This window comes from Salvelinus fontinalis, chromosome 14 (assembly GCF_029448725.1).
Source record: "Salvelinus fontinalis isolate EN_2023a chromosome 14, ASM2944872v1, whole genome shotgun sequence".
NCBI classification, from domain to species: Eukaryota; Metazoa; Chordata; class Actinopteri; order Salmoniformes; family Salmonidae; genus Salvelinus; species Salvelinus fontinalis.
In genome coordinates, this window is record NC_074678.1 from 50,273,045 (window position 1) to 50,285,286 (window position 12,242).

At 42.9% G+C, this 12,242-nt stretch overlaps 1 protein-coding gene and 1 pseudogene across 3 annotated transcripts in view; both read left to right on the forward strand.

Annotated features, from left to right (window-relative positions):
• The first annotated feature begins 156 nt into the window (after positions 1-156).
• LOC129811078 (NADH dehydrogenase [ubiquinone] 1 beta subcomplex subunit 5, mitochondrial-like) lies at positions 157-4,054 on the forward strand (annotated as a pseudogene).
• Positions 4,055-6,181: 2,127 nt separating this feature from the next.
• LOC129811079 (ubiquitin carboxyl-terminal hydrolase 13-like) overlaps positions 6,182-12,242 on the forward strand; it is a 56,641-nt gene continuing 50,580 nt past the window's right edge. For 2 of the 3 annotated variants that reach the window (XM_055862230.1, XM_055862232.1), the window contains exon 1: positions 6,182-6,493. In XM_055862230.1, the coding sequence (XP_055718205.1) occupies positions 6,383-6,493 (111 nt within the window). In that variant the 5' untranslated portion in view covers positions 6,182-6,382. The remainder of the gene's footprint in view (positions 6,494-12,242) is intronic. The other variant, XM_055862231.1, reaches the window with a different exon arrangement.

Below are 12,242 nucleotides of genomic sequence, written 5' to 3' on the forward strand. Positions count from 1 at the left end.
ACTCATTAGAAACCCTTTTAGTAATTTGAATCATGAACAAAAGTAAAAAATAAATAAAATCTACATAGTAGAAATGAAATGTTAACATAAAATCTTTACTTTGTTAAACTCTTATTCGCATATTTGTTTCCCTTCGCAAATATGGCTGTTTTGGCTTCACATTGTAGTCACGGACCTATCACAGAACGGTCTGTCTGGCCGCAGCAGCGATGCTGGGCGTACTCTTTGGTCTGCTGCTCGACTAAATCCTCTAAAATAGGGGAATTATGCGGTGAACTTGCTCAGCAGAACTGCAGTATGCACAGATCAAGGTAAATGGCTATTTAACGCTTGCCGAGTCTACAATTACCTTATTTATTTTTTGCCATTTGCAATTTCTTGTGACCTTGTGCCTAGTCCTGTGGCTGGCTAGCTTCCTACTGTCACACATTGCTAGTTTGCAATCCTACTTTCAAGTGCCTCTTGCCGCTGCAAATAACAACATACATGTCTCATTTTACATATATTTTTTCTCCATAGTTTATATGACTCGCTCGTGGTACTCATTAACTTGACTAGCCCTTGATCATGACTCTCAGTTCCATACATTAACGTTACACATAAAACATTGGACGAAGGCGTATTCTGTATGGGGGCGTTTTGTTAAGAGCCCTGACTCTCGGTCTGCACATTAAAAGGCTTTGCATGGTCAGTCTGCAGATGCTGTACAGCATTTACTGCGATACGGCCTCCTCAGAAGTCAGAGCGAACATACTTTTTGCCCGGACGACGCTGGGCCAATTGTGCGCTGCCCAATGGGACCCCCAATCACGGCCGGTTGTGATACAGTCTGGAATCGAACCACGGTCTGTAGTGACGCCTCTAGCACTGAGATGCTTTATGCCACTCGGGAGCCTTTGCAGAGTTGTTGTCAAGGAAGTGAGTTTGTGTTTATACAGGACCTCGCGCCCCCACCTACCGTCAACCTATCATGTCAATACGGAGCCCTCCGCATTGTTACAACATTTGAGAGGTGCATGGTGGTAAGACACTGAGCTTGATTAGGTATCTGCATGTTTCACATGGTTGCTAGGTCTAGCTAAATTAATAGTCCAATGACTACTCAAAACCCGCGCAAAAGGACTGCAAACTGGCCCACATCTTTTTTTATACAGCAACAGAGGAGTTGCGATATTTATGCAATAAAACCTTTTTACATTACCTTATCGAGCCAATTAAGAAGGAATATCATAGTAACTTGTAATGACATTAGAAGCAAAATGTGGTTTTCCTCAAAATAATAATAATTATTATGTGTCACAAGAGAAAAGATAATTAGCTTTTATTAAACTCGCCAAATAACTTTCCATGAATGGATGTCGATTGAACTTGTTTGACTGTTATGATTAAAAGCAATAAGGCACAAGGGGGTATGGTATATGGTCAATTTACCATGGCTAAGGGCTGTTCTTATGCATGACGCAACACGGGGTGCCTGGATTACAGCCCTTAGCCGTGGTATTTTGGCCATATACCTCAAACCCCCGGGGTGCCTTATTGCTATTATAAACTGGTTACCAACATAATTAGAACAGTAAACGTTTTTTTTTTTTTCGTGGTTGCCCAACACCCCATTAAGACACATTATGTCGGTGTTTCCTTTATTTTGGCAGTTACCTGTACCTTATTTGGTGCAACAATACGGTGATTCCCACATTAAATAATGTGTTGCAATGCCTAACATCGCTGAAAACTTTGCTTTGCAGTGGCAGTACGCTGGGGAAGCCATGGGAAGCAGATGCTTGTCATCAAGCCCACTGGCTTCTATGACAGGAGGTTTCTGCAATTATTAGTAGGTAGCTAGTTATTCAGACTAGAACTAGCCTACTCCAAAATAAACTATTGTTTGGTTTACAGACAACTGTCCCCAGCACTGAACCACAGAGTTTCCTATCTTATTCACCCCCCACATTTCTTTCTAGAAATTCTATATCCTGCTTACCGGAATCCCAGTTGCAGTCTTTGTGACATCTGTGAATGTGTTTGTCGGTAAGTGTGTGTAGATGTTTCCATTGATGTACAGAAATATTCCAATGTTTATATGTGACAGGGATTACAATGACAGCACTCCAATACAAGCACTGCCACTTTTTTATGGATGTTTATGGAGAAACATGGTAAATGAGGAATTAAACTGAATATATTATTCTGTTTTTTAAGGTGAGGCTGAGCTGGCTGAGATTCCTGAAGGGTATGAGCCTGAGCATTGAGAGTATTACAAGGTACTTCGAGCCCTTTGTCACAGTTGTTTTCTCTTATCACAGTCCATGTCTTTTTTGGAAAAAAGTAACCAATCATTTTATCAGAATATTAAATGGAAATCCTCTATAAACAAAGTTATTCACATAGGCGATCCTCTGGAGATTGCTTACAATCAGACTTTGGCAAAGCAGATTTTGAGTCCTTTGTTGTCCCTATATTTGCAGCATCCTATCACCAGGGGGATCTCACGGACCTTCTATGACTCCCCAGTGAAAGACTATGAGAAAATGATGGCCCTGATTCAGATTGAGTCTGAGAAGGGCGAGATGAGGTGAGTGTCACACAGTGAACATAGTGCCAACAATGACACGCCAGTCTATAGGGAGGTGGTACGTGAACTGGCATTGTGGTGCCAGGACAACAACCTCTCCCTCAACGTCAGCGAAACAAAGGAGTTGATTGTTGACTTCAGGAAGCGTAGGACGGAACATGCCCCGATTCACATCAATGGGACTGCAGTAGAGAGTCATCAGTTTTTAAGTTCCTCTGCGTCCACATCACAGAGGACTTAACCTGGACCAACAACACTGCACCATCGAGCATCCTGATTGGTTGCATCACAACCGGGTACTGGAATTGCTCCGTCCATGATTGCAAGGCCCTCCAGCGGGTGGTAAAGACGGCCCAGTACATCACCGAGACCGTGCTCCCACCCATCCAGGACATCTACTTGAAACAGTGCCTTATGTTTTATTATTTTTTGTTGTTGCATTGTTGAGAAGCAATCTGCATGTATGCATTTGATTGATTGGACGGTGTATACTGTGTGTATCCTGTACATATGACAAATAAAAACGTAACTTGCATTCCTTCTTTTTTGTGTGAGCAAAACAGAAGGAAAATATAAATGAAAACCGACAATGTGGACAATATAAATCTTTAATCTGTACACATTGATTTGGTAACAAATCTTGTGTTTTTGTATCTGCAGACTGCAACAGTTAGAGGTGCGTAAGCAGATGAGAACGAAGGGAGATGGACCCTGGTTCCAGATTGAGACACTGGACAAGAATCTGGTCGACTACAGCATTAAATCAACGCCTGACAATTAAACCAACCAATCCCACCACCCAGTGTAAACTGTCAGCGATCAGCAGTGGTGGAAAAAGTACTCAATTGTCATACTTGAGTAAAAGTAAAGATACCTTAATAGAAAATGACTCAAGTAAAAGTGAAAGCCACCGAGTAAAATACTACTTGAGTAAAAGTCTAAAAGTGTGTGGTTTTAAATATACTTAAGTATGAAAAGTACATGTAATTGCTAATATATACTTAAGTATCAAAAGTAAATAATTTCAAATTCCTTATATTAAGCAAACCGGACGGCACAATTTTCTTAATTTATGGATAGCCAGGGGCACACTGAGGCATAATTTACAAATGAAGCATCTGTGTTTAGTGAGTCCACCAGATCAGAGTCTGTAGGGATGACCAGGGATGTTCTCTTGATAAGTGTGTGAATTGGACCATTTTCATGTCCTGCTAATTATTAAAATGTAACTACTACTTTTGGGTATCAGGGAAAATGTATGGGTTAAAAAATACAGTATTTTCTTTAGGAATATAGTGAAGTAAAAGTAAATGTTGTCCAAAATATAAATAGTAAAGTAAAGTACAGATACCCCAAAAAACGACTTAAGTACTACTCTAAAGTATTTTTTACTTAAGTACTTTACACCACTGGCGATCAGGATCACTGTTTGTATATTCTTTTCTTCATGACTAAAATAAAGTATCTGTCTATACATTGAAATGCTGTTTTCCCATCTTTAGACATCTAATATTTTATCCTAATTGGCTTCACAATTACAATGTTGCTTAGCAGGGGTACATTCATTTGGCTAAATGTTTTACAATGGCCCGTACTGAACGACCCATTCTCTTGCAGTGGTGCACGACTTTCTTTTTAGTATTTCTCCCATTTGGCAGCAGTGGCATGTTGTGATGTAATTACAACGTTCCCGACACGTCGTTAAAAGGTGCAGTTGCTGTTACTTTTGCTGTGATTCCTTTATTCTTCTGTCAAACCTAAGAGTAGTGTCTTTGTCATAACCCATGAATGTCCACTAGATGGCAGTGCTGTGATGACATTGCTCCCTCCCTCCAGTCTGTACTGTCATGAAAACAGTCTGAGTGAAAGCAACATCCTAATGATCGATACTCACAGTATATTTGCTTTACTTGTCCACTTTCATATCAATGCGGATGAGGGAAGCCACTTGGGACTATTGAGGTGCATACTTGGACTGATTACAGAAGTTTTGGTCAAATTAAATGAAAGGAAAGACTAGGGTAAAAGTGTGTACACATATTGATATGATGTTGAATTGTGGTACAAAAATAACAACAGATTCATGCTCTCAAATGTATGTAACAACTTTATTTCGGCGCTTGTGTACTTAGTAGCAACTCTGAAAAGTCAGTGTGGTCAAGTAAACTGTTTGTCCTCCATTAAAGTATGTTGTGTATTTCTTGTTCTGATTATGACAAAAAGGACCACACCTGTTTACAGTATTCTTTACTCTTATTAAAGTAATACTGTTAACTAGTATCTTAGATAGTATAAAGTATTGCCTCAAGTATCTTAAGTAACCTATATGGACTTCAGCATTTGGGCAAAAATACACTGCTCAAAAAAATAAAGGGAACACTTAAACAACACAATGTAACTCCAAGTCAATCACACAAATTATAGGCAATTAGCAAGACACCCCCAAAAAAGGAGTGATTCTGCAGGTGGTGACCACAGACCACTTCTCAGTTCCTATGCTTCCTGGCTGATGTTTTGGTCACTTTTGAATGCTGGCGGTGCTCTCACTCTAGTGGTAGCATGAGACGGAGTCTACAACCCACACAAGTGGCTCAGGTAGTGCAGTTCATCCAGGATGGCACATCAATGCGAGCTGTGGCAAAAAGGTTTGCTGTGTCTGTCAGCGTAGTGTCCAGAGCATGGAGGCGCTACCAGGAGACAGGCCAGTACATCAGGAGACGTGGAGGAGGCCGTAGGAGGGCAACAACCCAGCAGCAGGACCGCTACCTCCGCCTTTGTGCAAGGAGGTGCACTGCCAGAGCCCTGCAAAATGACCTCCATCTCTACGGCGTCTCCAGACTCTGTCACATGTGCTCATGTGCTCAGTGTGAACCTGCTTTCATCTGTGAAGAGCACAGGGCGCCAGTGGCGAATTTGCCAATCTTGGTGTTCTCTGGCAAATGCCAAACGTCCTGCACGGTGCTGGGCTGTAAGCACAACCCCCACCTGTGGACGTCGGGCCCTAATACCACCCTCATGGAGTCTGTTTCTGACCGTTTGAGCAGACACATGCACATTTGTGGCCTGCTGGAAGTCACAGCTCGCATTGATGTGCCATCCTGGATGAACTGCACTACCTGAGCCACTTGTGTGGGTTGTAGACTCCGTCTCATGCTACCACTAGAGTGAGAGCACCGCCAGCATTCAAAAGTGACCAAAACATCAGCCAGGAAGCATAGGAACTGAGAAGTGGTCTGTGGTCACCACCTGCAGAATCACTCCTTTTTTGGGGGTGTCTTGCTAATTGCCTATAATTTCCACCTTTTGTCTATTCCATTTGCACAACAGCATGTGAAATTTATTGTCAATCAGTGTTGCTTCCTAAGTGGACAGTTTGATTTCACAGAAGTGTGATTGACTTGGAGTTACATTGTGTTGTTTAGGTGTTCCCTTTATTTTTTTGAGCAGTGTAGTAACTATTTAATTGGCCAAATTTATGTGACAAAAGTAAAGAGAAAATATTGAAGGTGTATCCATTTGTGTGTGTTTTTATCAATTGGGTGGGTGTGACCGCTCGAGTTACACTGTTCAGTGCGCTTCATGGTAAATAGAGCGATACAATTCTTTTTTACACACGCAATTTGGTAGCCCTCGCACCTGTTAAGACATTTTTGGTGTTTTTTTTTTAGTTCCCCCGTTATGTTTTCAGCGTCATATCCCCCGTCGCTGGAAGAATGTCGAGACCGAATGATTTAAAAATAGGATCTCTCCTCTGACAGCCTGCTCTAATGACTCCCGTAGCATTGTAGTGCGAGGAGTAGGAATGGGAAGATGGCTGCAGATCTAGGAGAGCTGCTGGTCCCTTATATGCCCACCATCAGAGTTCCTAGAACAGGAGACAGGGTTTTCAAGAATGAATGTGCCTTTTCCTACGATTCGCCCGTAAGTCTCCCAATATTATGGTGTGTTTGTGTGTTCCAGGCTGTCTTGTAAACTGCACTAACACACGTGAATTAGCTAACGTTACGCTGTTTTGTGTCTGGACCTGGGAGTTCTATGACCACCGTTCCCTTGAACTTGAGCGCGAGTCTACGAAAAATAAATAAATATGTTTACATCCGGTGGAATGGGATTTCCATTGTTGAAAAGGCGCTATTTCAAAGTCACACACGTAAAATCACTAGAATAACGTTATGTTGATATGGGAGTTATTGCTCACGGTTTTGTGTTAGAGAAAATAGGAGTTCTTAGAAATTGTAGTCCATCCATTTATTTCAATGTGAGTGACTTGTCATCTGCGACTTCATGAGTAGCGCCAATACCTCTTGAGGGAAGTTTTTCCTGATGTCTTACCTCCTAGGTGTAGAGCAGTCAGTGTAACTTGTAATACATTTTTTCCCCCCATGGACCGGCTCCACAGGAGGTTGGTGACACCTTATTTGGGGAGGACGGGCTCATGGTAATTGCTGGAGTGGTATAAGTGGAATGGCATCAAATACATAAAAAACGAGGAAACTATTTTCTACCACCTTGCTAGGGTTGCTAATGCTACTTCATGAGGTTGCGGTGCACATTAAGCCAGGGGTAAGGGGGATACCTAGTCACTTGTACAACAATGCATTTCAACTGAAATGTGTCTTCGGCGTTTAACCCAACCCCTCTGAATGAGAGAGGGGTGCGGGGGGCTGCCATAATCGACATCCATGTCTTAGGCCCCCGTGGAACAGTCGATTAACTGCCTTGCTCATGGGCAGAATGACAGATTTTTACCTTGTCAGCTCGGGGATTTGATTCAGCAACCTTTCGGTTACTGGCCCAACACTCTAACCACTAAACAACACTAATCCGATGTGTAACATCCGGAAGCTGGCCGAAAATCTGAAAATGGTGGTGTAAAATAATTTTATTAAGATGGCACACATATCTTCCCTTTTTATTTTTGGTACACCGACGAGCCATTCAATGGAGTTAAGGCAACTGACACCTTTTACGGCCTTGAATGGAGGATGTTTCATGTACGAGTCGGCCCATGGGGGATACAAGTGTGTTGCTGGCTTAATACATTAGTCGGACGTAAAATGAATAATAGAGCCATGTTGGACTACTTACTTCACAAGACCGATTAACTGAAACACACGCACGTCATTACAGCCTTTAACGCTGAAGCTTGTGGCTCCCAGTGTTTGGCTTTTTGGACTAATTATTCAGATTTTTTTTGCTACGAAACATTTTATTAATGAGAATTGCCATTTTGAAAGTGACTCATCTGTCTGGAGTTCATGTCAGACTGGAGACTTGGGTTGGTTATTTTTATCCCTGTGCTTAAAGCTCGTGTGTCGAGCTACTTCAAGGTATGTCGCAGAGAGTTTTATGGGGGCCTATACTCCCAAGTACAGATATAGGTTAGTATGGAGGGTTATTTGTTGCCCTGCTATCCAAACTCCTTGCTCCTGCCAAACACTATGCCACGCCCACAGAAGTTAGTTTCTTCTCTGTAACGAGACTGGATCTGAGTACCTCCCTGACAATTTCTAGAATGCCAACACATTCTAACCGTTATTAGTCCCAGAAACTGATGGTTTGGCCCAAAGCCAAATCACGTGTGTAAACTGGCATTTTGAAAATGTATATGTGGATACCCCTTCAAATGAGTGGATTTGGCTATTTCAGCCACACCCGTTTCTGACAACGTGGCAACGTCATAGGATGTTAGCAACAAGTCAGTTCGTTACATTTCTTGCTAGAGCTTCCCTGGTCAAATGTAAGTGCTGCAATTGTGAAGTGGAAACGTCTAGGTGCAACAATGGCTCAGCCGCAAAGTGGTAGGCCACACAAGCTCACAGAACGGGACCTCCGAGTGCTGAAGCGCGTAGCGCGTAAAAATTGTCTGTCCTCGGTTGCAACACTCACTACCGAGTTCCAAACTGCCTAGGGACACAACGTCAGCACAATAACTGTTCGTCGGGAGCTTCATGAAATTGGTTTGCCTTGCTGAGCAGCCGCACACAAGCCTAAGATCACCATGCACAATGCCAAGCGGCAGCCACTGGACACTGGAACAGTGGCAATGTGTTCTCTGCAGTGATGAATCGCGCTTCACCATCTGGCAGTCTGATGGATGAATCTGGGTTTGGTGGAAACCAGGAGAACGCTACTTGCCCCAATGCATAGTGCCAACTGTAAAGTTTGGTGTAGGAGTAATAATTGTCTGGGGCTGTTTTCGTGGTTAGGGCTAGGCCTCTTAGTTCCAGTGAAGGGAAATCTTAATGCTACAGCATACAATGACATTGTAGATGATTCTGTGCTTCCAACTTTGTGCCAACAGTTTGGGGAAGGCCCTTTCCTGTTTCAGCTTGACAATGCCCCTGTGCACAAAACGAGGTTCGTACAGAAATGGTTTGTCGAGATCGGTGTGGAAGAACAACGACTGGCCTGCACTGAGCCCTGACCTCAACCCCATCGAACACCTTTGGGATGAATTGGAATGCTGACTGCGAGCCAGGCCTAATCACCCAACATCAGTGCCCGACTTCACTAATGTTCTTGTGGCTGAATGGAAGCAAGTCCCCACAATAATGTTCCAACATCTAGTGGAAAGCCTTCCCAGAAGAGTGTAGACTGTTATAGCAGCAAAAGTGGGACCAACTCCGTATTAATGCCCATGATTTTGGAATGAGATGTTTCGACAAGCAGGTGTCTTTTTTGGTGTGTGTGTGTGTGTGTGGGGGGGGGGGGGTTAGAGATATGAGCCAATCGATGACTTTGTTTTGTACAACACTCACATTTTGATATCACAACAAATGACTTCAATGATGGCAGTCTCAGACTGAAGTATGTAGGGATAATAGAGTAGCGGAATAACTCAGTTTGAATCATCAGGCATGGTTATTTGTGTGAATATATTTTTGTTAAACCTTAAAAGCCTCCGTCGTTGTGTGGAAATTAGGCTCTTGTAGGCCTCTGCATTGAAGTTGAGTGTCAGTTGAGCAAGGAATTTTGCTGGTGGTAGGCAGTTAGTTAGGGCTGGCAGGTAGCCTAGTGGTTAGAGCGTTGGACTAGTAATCGAAAGGTTGCAAGCTCGAATCCCCGAGCTGACAAGGTAAAAATTTGCCCCTGAATAAGGCAGTTAACCCACTGTTCCTAGGCCGCCATTGAAAATAAGAATTTGTTCGTAACTGACTTGCCTAGTTAAATAAAGGTAAAATAAAGTTGGACTATTTTCACGGTCTGCAAAGCCACACTGGAGTTACTCTGTTTCAAACATGAAACCATGTTCTAGGCGTATTTCAGAAAATAACATCCTGAATGCAAAAACACTTGATTTAGGCCTGCCCTAGCTTATATGTAAATTGCCTGACATTTTATTGACACAACCCTGCTGACAAATCCCAATATCCCGGAATTCCAATATCCTTGAAAATTTGACATCCTTTGCGCATTGACCCCAAATGTTTTTACACCTTGATGAAACAACATCAATATCAGTAATAACTGAGAGAATTGCAATGTCCATGTACTGAGTATGCCCTGTACCAAATGTATTAATGGATTCCATCTGGTGAGTTACCATTAGAGACCCAAAGTAAGCATGCCTTAAGAACCCATTTTTGTTATCTAGTGCGTTTGGGGGGATGCAAGGCAGGTTAGGTGCTAGTGGCAGGGGCACAATGTTATTGGTTCTCCGCCCTCTGGGTGTCTGATGTTCAGATTTTTGAACAACCTATTTGGAATTGACATTGTTATGGCAGTGAGGTCTTAAATAATTGACACTTAAATGATTGACACCTTTTATAAAGATGAGCAAAAATAAAGGATACATACTGAGCTGTATTATATACTCAAAAAATGGTAAATGTTATACAATTGCTCAGAGAAAGATTTTGTTTATCAAGTAAAAAAATGTTTTTCAAAAAGGTAAGGGTCAAAATGATTGACGACTGTGTTTTCAATACCTTATTTTCTGCTCATGTGTTCAAATTGTGACACCAAATCCACCACTGGTGTGCGTGGCCAAAGAGGTCTATTTTCATTTCATCCAACAAATGTAAATGCCCTGAGTTTGCTAAACGGCATTGTTACTTGGATTGGAACCGGTGCTTTGGTCAGATGACATGAAAATAGAGCTCTTTGGCCACTAACACCAGTAGTGGGTTTGGCATTGAAATGACAAGAACCCCATACCTACTGTAAAATATGTTGGTGGATCTTTGATGTTATGGGGCAAGGGCATCATGAACTTTCCCTAGTACCAGGATATTTTAGCCAAAAACCTGGTTGTTTCTGCCAGGAGGCTGAAACTTGGCCACAAGCACACATCAAAACCCACAAATAAGTGGTTAATTGGCCACAAAATCAACATTTTGCAATGGCCATCTCAGTCTCCAGATTTGAAACCCATTGAAAACCTGTGGTTTGAATTGAAGAGGGCAGCCCTTAAGCGCAGACTAGGGATATCAAGGATCGGGCTTAGTGCCGTGATCCTCGCAAGGTGAGGTTTTGAAAGGTATTGAAATAAGGGGTGTCAATAATTTTGACCCCTACCTAATTGAAAAAGCAATATTATTGTTAAACAAAATCTATTTCTCTGAGCAATTAACCAGAAACCGTGGATAGATGGCGGCATTCGCGCAAAACTGAAAGCGCGAACCACCGCATTTAACCATAGAAAGATGACCGGGAATATGTTCGAATACAAACAGTGTAGTTATTCCCTCCAAGGCAATCAAACAAGCAAAATGTCAGTATAGGGACAAAGTGGAGTCGCAATTCAACGGCTCAGACACGAGACGTATGTGGCAGAGTCCACAGGCAATCACGGACTACAAAAAGAAAATCAGCCTCGGACAAACTAAACACCTTCTTTACCCGCTTTGAGAACAACACCGTGCCACCGATGCGTCCCACTACCAAGGACTGTGGGCTCTCCTTCTCCGTGACCGACGTGAGTAAGACATTTAACGTGTTAACCCTCGCAAGGCTGCATCCCTAGACGTGTTCTCAGAGCAGGTGCAGGCCAGCTGACTGATGTTTCCAGATATATTCAATCTCTCCCTATCCCAGTCTGCTGTCCTGCTTCAAGATGCTTCAAGATGGCCACCATTGTTCCTGTACCCAAGAAGTCAAAGGTAACTGAATGACTATCGCCCGTAGCACTCACTTCTTTAATGAAGTGCTTTGAGAGACTAGTCAAGGATCATATTACCTCCACCTTACCTGTCACCCTAGACCCACTGTAATTTGCATACCGCCCCAATAGGTGCACAGACGATGCAATTGCCATCACACTGCCTTATCCCATCTGGACAAGAGGAATACCTATGTAAGAATCTGTTCATTAACTACAGCTCAGCATTCAACACCATAGTACACTCCGAGCTCATCATTGAGGCCCTAGGTCGCAACCCTGCCCTGTGCGATTGGATCCTGGACTTCCTGAAGGGCCGCCCACTGGTTTTGAAGGTAGGAAACATCTCCATTTCTCTGATCCTCAACACTGGGGCCTCCTCCTGTACTCCCTGTTCACCATGACTGCGTGGCCATGCACGCCTCCATCTCGATCATCAAGTTTGCAGACAACACAACAGCAGTAGGCTTGATCAGCAACGACGAGACAGCCTATAGGGAGGAGGTGAGGGCACTTGGTGTGGTGTCAGGAAAACGACCTCTCACTCAGCGTCAACAAAACAAAGGA